The 12,244-nt window shown below is 50.9% G+C and overlaps 1 protein-coding gene across 5 annotated transcripts in view; it reads right to left on the bottom strand.

Moving 5' to 3' along the window:
• Positions 1-12,244, bottom strand: part of Phactr3 (phosphatase and actin regulator 3) — a 222,372-nt gene that overhangs the window by 52,513 nt on the left and 157,615 nt on the right. For all 5 annotated transcript variants that reach the window (XM_021152545.2, XM_029474384.1, XM_021152538.1 and 2 more), the window contains exons 5-7: positions 8,434-8,643; positions 4,390-4,564; positions 3,470-3,717 (exon numbers count right to left, since the gene is read on the bottom strand). In XM_021152545.2, the coding sequence (XP_021008204.1) occupies positions 3,470-3,717; positions 4,390-4,564; positions 8,434-8,643 (633 nt within the window). The remainder of the gene's footprint in view (positions 1-3,469; positions 3,718-4,389; positions 4,565-8,433; positions 8,644-12,244) is intronic.

Here is a 12,244-nt window from a genome sequence, read left to right as displayed (position 1 = left end):
GAGAGAGAGAGAGAGAGAGAGAGAGAGAGAGAGAGAGAGAGAGAGAGAGAGAGAGAGAAACAGTGCCCCCTGCTGGCCACAAAGCATGGCTTTCATAGCCCAGAGTCCCTGCTTGCCAAGAGAGGTGAATTTGATCTCTAGCATTCACACCTCAGTGATGAGTTCTTTACACTGTCTTCCCTGAACACAAAACTGGACTCAAATGACACACACTTTCTCCATGTCCACAGAGGACTAGGCAGCCAGGGGAAGGTCGCTTCGGGAGAGTCATTTCCCTTTTACATCCAGGCCACATGCGGAACCCACGTGCAGCATGCTCTGTGTAGTGTTGCCTGTGCTGCCTGCTGTCTATACCTAATTTTCCTAGGAGTCCCTCTCCAGTCATGGCTCTCTTTGCTCCGATGACCTCTGCAGCGGGCTTTTAGGTTACAGAAATACAGCTGGCAGTCCCTAATCACATCAAGTTAAAAAACATTACATGTCTTCTCTGTATTATTTAATTTTCTTGTTGCTGTCGGAAAACAACATAAGGCTTTCTCTCCACTCCAGGCCTGAGAGGACAATACGCTACCATGAGGAGAGATGTGGTGGGAACAAGCACGCAGCCGTGGGTCACATGCATCTACAGTCAGCAATCAGAGGGTGGTGAGGGCTCGCACACAGCATGCTTCTCCCTCTATGCTCTCCATCCTCTGGGTTGAAGGATGATCCTGACCATCTTGCATGGGTCTTCTCCCACCTCTGAAGAGTTAAGCCTCACTGGAAATGTCCATCCCAGGCTACCCAGGGGTGTCTCCTCAGTGATCCCAAATCAAGTTATGCTGACCACAATGATCGACACTCAGCATTTTTTTTCTGTGTCCTGTCTTTATACTATGCTGTACATCTGGGTATGTAGATGAGTTTGGTTTAAAAGGCAACAAAAGTGGATTCACAAGGCTCTTGTGGGTTCCTAGGGACTGCTCATACCTCAGTGCTCACACATCCTGCCACCCCCTCAGAGGTCTACTATCCAGGTGGGATGTCACTGACTGAATGACTTCTATTGACCATCACCCAGCACAATCCAATACCCCATTACAGGCAGCTCCCTGTGAACACAGCCATCAAGCACAGCCCAGCTTGATGGACAGCAGATGCTGGAAATACTGGACCATGTTTGAAGGCAAGTGAGGCTCCTAGGCTAAGGGATACTGCTGGCATCTGGTGGGTGTGGCGAATGGCTGATTCTCAGCACCCTACAGGGCTCGAGTGACCCACTGAGAATACGTTTATGGCCTCAAATGTTCATTACGGGCAGACACAGAAGCCTTTTTGTTCAACAGCTGTTCTTTGGGCATGTGAGAGAACCATAGGGTAAACCCCAGAAGCAAAGCTCCTGGAGCAGAGAATATGAGCTTTGAAATTAGCTCTTTAGGCAAGCCATGCTCAGTTCAACCAGAGAGGTGGAGCAAGCCTGACCAAGGTTACAACGCCAGGAAAGGATGTGTCGATACACGGTGGCTGAACCCTGAAGAAAGCCTCTCGGTGCTCTGAGCCCAGGGAGGAAATCCATGTGGGAACTCAGAATTGCACACCGGAAATCTGTGTCCTCTGCTGAGAAGTTCAAGCCACAACAAACACCTCCATCTCTAAATTCCTATTGTGAAGGCTGAGCCTTCGTAGCCTCCCTGGGACAGTAGCTAAGCTGCCTTTAGGAGGTGGTAACTCATGAACTTCACGGTGAGATTAATGACTTTTTAGGACACATGGGCAACTGCCTCTCTTTCTACCATCTGAGGCTGCCACAAGACACACAACCCGGGACTCCGGACATCAGATCTTGGATTTCCAGGCAAGTCCATAACATTCTGTTAGTTGCCAAGCTATGGCAGCCTGGGTGAAGTTAGAGGTCTGCATCGTTAAAGCTGGGATGGGGCTGGGCCACCTCCTCTCTGGGCTGGCCCTGCAGCTTGTGGGCATGAATAACTGGGGTGGATGGGGTCTGCATGAAGGGACAAACAATAGAGGGATCTAGGAAAGTTCCAGAAAAGTTTGCTCTGTCACTCATCTTCCTGAAGAGCCTTCAGGTCCATGTCCCTACCCTTATCTATGCCTCCCTAGGCCAGGCACAGGGACCTGACAGTTATGCCTCCCATGTGGGCTCTAGCCATGGTTAAAGACAGAAGAAAAGATAAACACACACAAGTCCTTCCAGAGCAGTGGGTTCTCAACTCGTGGGCCCTGCACCTCACATATTTATTTACCTTATGATCCATACCAGTAGCAAAACCATAGCAGTGAGGTAGCAATGAAATGACTTTATGGCTGTGGGTCACTGCAACCTGAGGAACTGTGCTAAAGGGCTGCGGCATTAAGAAGGTTGAGAACCACTGATCTAAACACATAGGAAATGGCTTCATGTGGAGCTTGCCGTTCATTACTGGAAGATTCTCAGAAGGTCCTGCTGCCTCTGCCCTTTCAAATCAAGTGTTCGGAGGGTCGACCTCGGCCAGGTCTGAGGTTCCCAGGCAACAAAATGCACAGGTACCTGTCCCTGTGGGGGCTCTGCCTCTGTGGCTACAGGTCAGGATCTCACCTCAGCATGAGCTAACCATGCCCTGTAGAAGACACCCACTTTCTTCAGGTGAGGACTTCCTGTGACGTGCTCAGTGGTATATGTATACATGTTCTGAAGCTCACTCAGTCAAGCCCTGTGTTTCGAGGGGCAACAAGGCTGCCGCTCACTGTCTAGCCACAGCCAAGGTGCTGCAGGAGGGGAAGAGCGAAGCCAGCAGCCATGTCTAAAGAGAAGGGCTTCAGACCAAGGAACTTGGGAACATTCCACCTTCTCTTAACATGGATGGCAGCAATCTGCAGGAATAGGGTTTGGGATTCCTGCTTCCTCAACATCAGCAGGAGGGGGCAGGGTCTGGAGTCCTGTCCTCTCTGTCCCTGAGCATAGTCCTTAGGGCAGGAGTCACTCAGACCTGGAGAACACAGATATGGACTCCGAGACCCTGAGAGAACCCTGTCTTACACAAGTCCANACTTCTGTCCGTTCACATCACTTCTGATGTGGCTATTGATGGCTATTGGAGATCCATCAATTACTTGGCTTTCATCTCCCCTCCCTATTTCATCTAGTTTAAAGTCAGAGCGTAAAACCGTGGCCATGTGCTCACTACCACCATGCCTTTGGCCAGGTCTTGCTTAGGAGTGTCATGTCACGATCACTCACAGGTCCACTTGGTGTATTGCCAAAATCCAGTGGAACAAACACCCAGCCTTCCAGACACAAGTTCACCCAGTGCCTTTGGAGTCTTTGCTGGGCCTGGCACCCTCAGGGAAGGGCTCACTTTCTAGGGGAAAGCACCNCCATCTCTCAAGAGGTGCAGGCTCTCTTCCTAGCCAGTGGCTCCAGCTTCCATGTGGTCCTGGGTGACCTCACACAGGCTGATACCCCTCCCCCAGGCACTGTGCTCCTCACCCGAGATGATGGAGTCATTGAGCGCCTCCTCGTCCTGATACAGGAGCACGTCATCCTTGAGCTCGGAGCTCAGCATCAGATTCTCCTTGTTCTCCTCGGAGTCTTTGGTAGCCGTCCACTTGTTCTCTGAGGCCCCNTCAAAGCTCCACGCCTCGTCCCTCTCCTTGCCCCGCTCCATGCTGGACGTCCTAGACAGACGCACATCCATCCGCTTCTTTGGAGACCCTCTGCATTCCCGCCCTTGAAAACTAAATGGGAAAGATGGGCCCCGTTACATGTGCCCACTTTTCTGGAAAGCCACNGGAATCGATGTGGGACCTGGTGAACTCTCCAGGGGTGGCCCTGAGTGATTTCTCAGCTTGGTGCTCGGCACCTTGTGTTGAGAGCTTTGAAGGGAACCTGGGACTCTGAGCCTATAGTACTTGGCTCTGTGCTGTGCCCTGCCAAAGGCAGAGAACATATGCTAAGTCCNGCCAACATGTATACTTCAATCATTCAGACTAAGGGCTCCAGAGATCTTAGGAAGACATTGTGTTCCTCCAGTAGGCCACCACGCTGGCACGTGTTCAAGTGCCACTTCTCCTCAGCAAGCACCCTTTCCTTCATGACAGCTGTAAGCTGCCAAAATCAAGGAAGCTGTGAGTCCGAGGAACCTTGTGTTCTCATTATTAGATCAGTGGGGATTTCAGAATCATAAACTAACAATAGCTCCCTCCCAACAACTATTCCCTCCTGGGAAGCCCCCAAGCCCCCTATGAGAGATCATGCAGGGAGTCTGCTGGTTGGGTGCCGGTGTGCACAGCCCCTGTCCTAAGAAAATTAAGATGGTTCCAGTGGATGAAGAAACCCAGGCCAGGCTCTGGGTGGACTGCACAGATTGCAAGGGTCCCCTCGGGGAGCACAAGTGTGCAGGATCTCACCTGTCCTGACGGTGCTTTGTAGCCAGTGCCCTATGCAGCTCCTCCATCACGCGGCTGGGGGGCAGTGGCCGGTGGACAGTGGTGACATGAGGGGACCCTGTGGGGGTGGCAAGCTGTCCTCTGAGAGCCGGCTCATTGTTCTTCATGCTGGGGCCTTGGAAGAGCGCAGCTTGTCCTGGGGTGGAGCAATAATGTACACAACCATCACCCTCCACACAGGGGCCAAGGCGTTGAGGACGATGTAAGGGTGTACTCCTCACGGAGGCACCAAGTCAGATTCCATCCCCAGGGAAGAGAGTAGGTTATGACTCTGCCCAAGCCCCTTCACCAACAGTACCACACCACTAAAGAAGATCTCTGTGATGTCAAATCCAATGTCAGCCTGTGAGGTCTGGGACAGACAGCACCCTTCCCTCATCCTTTGATGAGTTGTCTTCCTAGACCTGTTTATTGCCCCATGGGGATCATAAATATTTACAGAGCTCTGCACCACCCTCCTCCTGCCTTGGCCCTCCCAACAACATCTGTGGCCATTCACGCTCTCCCTGCACCTCCTCCCTCTGGGCTCCTTCTGGAATGTGAGTCCTGTCACATCTTTCTCCCCTTCCTTTTGACATGATTCAGACTCATGCTACAGTCCCAAAGCCCCTTGGGCTACCTGGCTCAGCACCCTGGCAGCATCTCTTTCTGATNCCCGCCCCACTCTCCTCAGGCTACCTATGGAAATCCTTCTAGTTCCTGAAGCATCATGCTGCCCCAACTCTCATCCCTTGAAAGTTCTCCTCTACAGTAACATTCCTTCCTCAGTGAGCCCTTCCCTAAGTGTCATCCCAATCTACAGCCCCAATAACCAGTTCAGGGGGACCATTCCCATCCCCTCTGATCCCTCTTAGCTGTGAGGGAGGGATGGGAATTCTCTTCAAGAGTATTTAGCTGTCACCCAAAAGAAGACCAGTACCCATGCGGGCAGATGGGTCAGGGCTTCATGTCTTGCTAGGGACAGCCCCTGCTTGGTGTGCCAACCATGCCCTGANCACCCACAAATGATACTGTGTTCCCAGACCTTGTCTAGTCAGCATTGTCTCCGGTCCTCACCAGAACAGTTATAGAAACAGGAAGGGGGTGCATCATAGCTCATCTACTTATTTGGTAACCAGGCCATGATGTCACCGAAAGTGTCTATACCACATGAGGATCACCCCAGCACCACAATACAGAAACAAAGACTAACCCACAGTGAGCATGACAAACTAGCAGNCNTCAGCATTTCTGAGGAGCACGCTAACCCACTGGAAGGCTAACATGCCTGGCACACCTCTTACTGCTCCCCCATGTGATAGTATGTGCTTATAATATCAGCACTAGGGAGATGGAGATGGGGTGTGAGGTGAGGGGAGGATCCTTGTGGCTTGAGGCCAACTAGGCATCCTAGCCTAAACAGAAATTTCAAGGAAAATAAGAGACCAGCTCTCTCCTCCTCCACCCCCCCAATGGTTTCCATATCTATGCAGTCATATGAACACACATACAACACAAATGTATGGGACCAGAAATCTACCCTACAAATCCAGAAGCAGGCCCTTGCCAAACTTCAAGTAGGCTGGCAGTAGCCCAACCCAGAACTTACAACCTCTACGACTATGAGAGATAAACCTGTTGCTGACAGGTTACTCTGCCATTGTAACTCAGGTAGATGCAGACCGTGGGTCCTGGTGTCAGGCTAGGACGGACTTCATCCACCTCCCCAGTACCAAGGAGTCAAGCACAAGACAGGAACGCTGTCTGAGTCTGTCACCTAGTGTTCACGAGTGGAAACAACATGTCCCAGGAAGCAAAGGAAAAGACTGGACCCCAAAGGCCACTCAGGTTCCAGACAGAAGTCCTGAGCTCATGGCCACCTTTCTATTTAGACCAGTCAGTGGCAAGTCAGGACCCTGATGCCTCTGAGTCCCTTCCATGAAGACAAGGGTGAAATGACAGGTGTGGACAGATCCTGGGGACCCAGAGGGAGTGGATAAGGCAGTTAGTGAGGCAAATGTTCACGGTCTGCAGTAGAAGTCTCTCAAGTGGAAAGGAAACAAAGTCTACAGACTATCAGACCTGTGGGGCTTTCTGTGGGGGAAAGGAAGGCATGTGGTGTTCCATCAAGTGATTCTGAAATGCTTCAGATGTCAAAATTGGGAAAGGGGAGTTATCGCAAACATAGAAACCAAACACTAAAGGGTATTGGTTTGCCTCAAATTTTTTACTCTGCGGTCATCCCAGTCAGCAACTCATTTCTAGCCATGTAGAGAGCAGAGTTCTGATTCCTCATTCACCACCTTAGTCAACTACCTACACCCACTGCATGCCAGGTACAATGACTGCACCTACATCTGATTGCGAATGCAGAGACCAAGTGCCTTTGGAGACAGGGCCTAGTGCAACAACCTGGTGGCTTCAAACAACAGGACAGCTCACTCTACCCCAGNGGCCAGACATCTACAATCAGGGTGAGGGCAGAGTGAACTCTCCTGAAGAGTAAGGAGGAACAGCCNTCCTCCTGAGCCCTCTCATCTTCCTTGTGCCAGCAGCTGACACACCAGCCTGTCAAGCACCTACAATGCACCTGTGCAAACCAGGGCGAGGCAAGTATATGTAGTGATTTTAATGAGAACAGCCCTCCCTGGGTTCAAATATTTGCAGGCACAATCCCTACTTAGCAGAACTGTGTGGGAAGGACTAGGAGATGTGGCCATTGAGGTTTAAAAAGCTCACACCAGGTTCAGCATAAGGATATAAGTAAGCTCTCAAGCTGCCTGCTTGCCTGCCATCACGCCTTCTGCCATGATAACTAAGGACTGGCCCTCAGTTAAAAGCTTTATTTTATAAGCATCGCTGTGGTCATGATGTCTCTTCACAGCTATTAAGTGACATCAGTATAAGACAATGATACGGTTGCTAGCCCCACGAGAGANNTGAGAGAGCCTGTGGCAGCTGCTGCTCTCCCTGCTGCTGTTGGTTGTGGTGGTGGTTTGTTAAGCGGTTGTGAGCCAAGAGACAAGAAAAGAAGTTGAAGATATCCTGATGACCAAGATTGGTCTTGTCCCCAAGAAACCTAACACCCCTAATCAGCAGGAAGTAGTCTAAAGAGGTCTAGGGGTCTACACCTCTTTCCCCTCTAACCTATTTTCTCTCCTACCTGGTGTAGAGGGGGTTGGAAGGGATTAGGGTAGGATAAAGATTGGAAGGGTAGTGGATATAAGAACCTAATAAAGTAGTCAAAAAAAAGTAGANCCACATGTGTGGTGCCTGTCCACAGAGTAAGCGGCTTCACTGAGCTGGGCTTTGCTCTCTAGTGTCCACTGCTTCCAAGGGAGTATGTGGGAATGTGCTCTGAAAATTAGCCAGTGATAGCCTGCCTCCCTGTGAGGCTGAGGTGCCTGGCCCTGAAGGCTTGGTGAGTAAATGTTGACTCGGCAGCGAGTCCCCTGTGAGGCCAGGGCTGCAGGTGAGAAGGTGAGGATAGCACAGGGGTTGATGACGATGGGGTCTTTTTCTGCCCAACTGTGTTGCCACAGGAAGGGTCAGTGCTGACTCCTGGCTCTCTCCTGATGCATAGATGGAGCTGTTGTGAAGGAGAAAATGGGCATTCGGGGGCATTCATGGGAGCAGCAGAAACACTACAGACAACCATGTGTTAGCAGAGAAAGTGCCACCCGGAGGGCTGGCTGTATACTCTGGGTTCAGAGTCTAGAAGATTCCCCCTCTGACTGTTACAGGACCCTCCCCTCTATCAAAGAGTGTCCAAGCAATCTGCAGTCAACAACTATGGCCTTCTGGGAACTCTTTTTGTGGCCTGCAGGGCCAGGGTGCTGAGGCAATGACAAGAGTCAGCCTGGAGCTGGAGTAGGCATGATGGTTTGAAGATATGGATGGACGGACAGATGGACATGTGGAAAGACAGATGGACAGATGAATGGATGAATGGATGGATAGATAGGTAGATCAATGAATGGATGGATGGGTGGATGGATGGATGGATGGGAGGACAAGCAGACTCACCTGTGACATTTTTTGTGGCTTTAGAGCTGGCCTTGGGTGGCGGGGTGGGCAGCAGTGGAGGGCTGGGGAGCTGGCTCGCAGATCTCTCCAGGGATCTGGGAGGACTGTCCAGAGAGTCAGACCCAGCTAAGGCTTGAGAGGGCTCATCAGTGGTGGGCAGGAGGCTGCCAGCGTCTGCTTCTTCCGCAGTGGATGCAGANGGTATATTGGCTGGTTCGAANGCAAAATGGAATAATTAGAGGAGGCTGCCATAGCATGGTTAAGAGAGAACAAGACCTGGGGACAAATGGTATCTTGTCATGATGGTGGGAAGACACTGATTCTCCATGTGTGGACTTAATTACCTTCACATCNAGTGAACAAGAGACCATGAGAAATAGGGAGTCAGGAAGTCACTTCAGGCACAGGTGACCACGTCCCTCCTCATTCAGTAGCCTGGGCCCCTCACACTTGCAAGCATGCCATATTTTTTTTGTTTGGGTTTGGGGGTTTTTTGTTTATTTTTTTGTTTGTTTGTTTTTGTTTTTTAAAGACACGGTTTCTCTGTGTAGCCCTGGCTGTCCTGGATCTCACTCTGTAGACCAGGCTGGCCTCGAACTCAGAAATCGGCCNGCCTCTGCCTCCCAAGTGCTGGGATTAAAGGCGTGCACCACCACCGCCTGGCTAAGCATGCCATCTTGATAGATTCTAGAGTCAGAGAAGCTGGGTGTGCACATTGGCTTGGCTTTGTACTAAACCTCTGTGTACATCTTACTTGTAGTGACTTACTGATAGTGACCCACATCAGTGGTAATGCCCTCGTACAGGACTAGTTCAAGGTTTTAAAGGAAGGGGCAATGAGGCCATGCGTGCTTGTGCACACCTGCTGTCTCAGGGGATCCCAGGTTTGGAGCCAGGCTAGGCTACACCATGAAACTATGTCTCAAAATCAAGAGGAGCAGGAGTAACAGCTTCATCAAAAGGCAGGGGTGACATCTACACTAACGTCTGGTACATCGAGACCCTTGTGCCAACAGCTGTGATNTTTCTGTGTGGGTAATTGATGCCCTATCCCTGGCATACAAGTCTAGGAGAGAAAGTAGAGTCGGGAAGAAGATGGGACTTCCAGGAAAGGCCAGCCTTCCAGAGCCCTGTCCTCTCTGCAGTTGCTCATCTGTGAGTATCCATTGACAGCTCTATTTTCTCCTGGNCCACCACCAGCTTCCTCTTGCTACTCTTTATAAACCAGCACAGGCNCACTGTCATCCCAACAGTCTTGCATTCTCTGCTCAGCTTCCTGCTTCCTGAGCCCTGGGGAAGGTCCCCCTCTGGATGAAACTACTACCCATGTGCTTGGGTCAAGAGCTATAGAAGATAGTGATGTGGAGGACACATCTGGAAACCTGTTCAGTGCTGGCCCCCACCCTACACAGGATCCAGTCTGGGCCTCTCCTGCAGGTGATTGTTTCCGGACTCTGTGCACATCTCCAGCTGCTGGCATGATCTCTCTTCTGAAGCTTTACAGCAATAACTGAGTCCACCAGACAGTAGGAAGCATTTCAGCTTTTTCAGTGTGCACATACCTCCTATCCTTCCCCTTCAAGAGGTAGCTATCTCCCTCCATCACACATGGACAGCTTCCTGTCCTGACAGCACAAACCCAAGGTGCTTCTGGAAGGCACTCNCTGGGCGCACAGCTGCCTAGGAGGAACTCCGTCTCCAAGAGACAGGCTGGCTCCAAGCTCTCAGGCCCCCGAGCACTGTCCGTGGTGCTGAAGGACTCTAGCTTCCTGGAGAGCATCCAGGGAAACTCTGGGCTCTTAGTACCCGCCCAAGCATCTGAGAGACACAGCTGGTCCCTGTGTGTGCACCATGTTGCAAGTTCTAACTTTTACACAGTCTTTTCAAGTTCATCTTGGGTATGGGGTATGCAGCCTTTATGTTAAGGGTTGGCTGTCCCAACCCCCCATGAGTAAAATTCCAGAAGNCTTTGCAGAATTGACAGCTCTGGCCATCCAAGTGACCATGAGCCGAACCTCAGGCTCTGTGTTCTTGCCTTGTGTAGATGCATGTGAAAACACNATTTTTATTTTCTCATGATTTAAACTGTCCCCAGGAGTGTCAATGGCCAAGAGAAGTTTTCCTTTTAAAGATCTCTGGACACTGCNACAATCATTCTACCCTGTTAATTATAATGTTTGGTACCTAAGGCCTTCATTTAATTTTTACCCTGACAATACTAAAATAAGCATTCTGTATTTGTTGAGGTAAAAAGGGTCAGGAGCGCTAGGTGAGAATGGAGATGGTCCATCTTCTCTTAACAGACACAAATGCGATGGCTTGTTGGTCTTCTGCGTCTTGTAAATCACACAGGGTGGTAGATGACCTGTCCCAGAGCCCATGCTCACAGGAATGGAGAGTGGGCTTTGGGACACACACTCACTCTGCCTGTTCTCACAGTCATGTAGAAGACATGCTACTACAGTAAGCATCTGCACAGGGCTGGATGTGCCCACCCTGCTCTGGCTGGGTTTGTATGACTCCCTGTCCTGATTACTGCTGGGTAAGCATGGTCTCTGGGAAGCAGCTCTCAATGGAGGGGAGGCATGATGAGGCCCAGAGGTGTCTGGGGACATGAAATGCTTGTCTGGCCTGGTCACTGGAGGCTCCACTAGGAGAGATGAGAGCTATGTTTTGGCAGGTAGATGGGTCTCTTCCACTTAGGAAGGGTCTCTTGTCCTTGATACAACATTGTAGTGAGAGACAGGCTGAGCTCCACAGCCCCTCCATGGCTCCGGTGCACTCTCCTGGCCCAGGCCTTGGTCCTGCAGAGTGGGAACCCAGATGGGCTAGCTTCACCCTCTGAGACCTGGTTTCCACCCACAGTCTAGATGCAGCATCTTGACTGGACCCTTGTTTTCTGTCTGGGGCACTGCCACAAGGAGGGTCAACATGGAGACAGGACAACCTGAGCCTGGGGCTCCGGTGATGGATCAGACAATGGGGTCAGTGCACATCTGTCTGCTATGCTGGAGCTCCATGTGGGACCTGCTTGAAAAACCCCAACTTGGGCTAGTCTCATGTCTCTTTAGGTTATGGACAGACCTCTGTCTGTCTGTCTGTCTGTCTGTCTGTCTGTCTGTCTCTATTTTAGTAACTTATCACATGGAAAGCAATACAAACACTTCTGAACTCGTGTGCTAGCACCTTTGCCCTGCTTTAGCTATATCTCTGCAGGCCTGCAGTCCCAGCTACTCTAGAGGCTGAGGCTGAGGCTGAGGCAGAGGAATCACAAGTTCAAAGACAACCTGGGCTGCAAAGTAAGTTCAAGGCCATCCCAGGTAACTTATCAAAGCCATGTCTCAAAACCAAAAAGGAAAGAGGGCTAGGGATGCCAGACCGTGGTAGAGCACCTGTCACCTGTCTAGCATGCATATAGCTATGTATGAGTTTGATCTCCAGGACCACAACAATAAATGCATTCATGCAAATAGACTCATCTGGTGACCCTGTCACCAGAATTATGCCTCTACACTCTGACACTATTCTCTCGTCTACCTGGGAAGTCTGTGTCAGCCCCTCATCATGGCCACCCTGCTAAGTCCCTCACTAACCTCCAACTCTCCTCTTGGCTTTTGGCTCCCATCCTTCCCAACTACTCTGCCCTTAGTTCAGTGTTCTTCCTGGGCTCTGCCCCCTGTACCCGCCCCTTAACAGCAGCAACGTGGGCTCTGGCCTGTGTCTTCCTCCACAGACACTGGCTAGTCACTCCCAAGCTTTGTCCTCTGGCTTCAGCATCCATCCAGCTTCCCAGTGGATGGGTCCTCAGAGG

This window comes from Mus caroli, chromosome 2, assembly GCF_900094665.2.
Source record: "Mus caroli chromosome 2, CAROLI_EIJ_v1.1, whole genome shotgun sequence".
NCBI lineage: Eukaryota > Metazoa > Chordata > Mammalia > Rodentia > Muridae > Mus > Mus caroli.
Note: the sequence above shows the minus strand (reverse complement) of the source record. Positions and strands in the feature narration are given on the sequence as shown.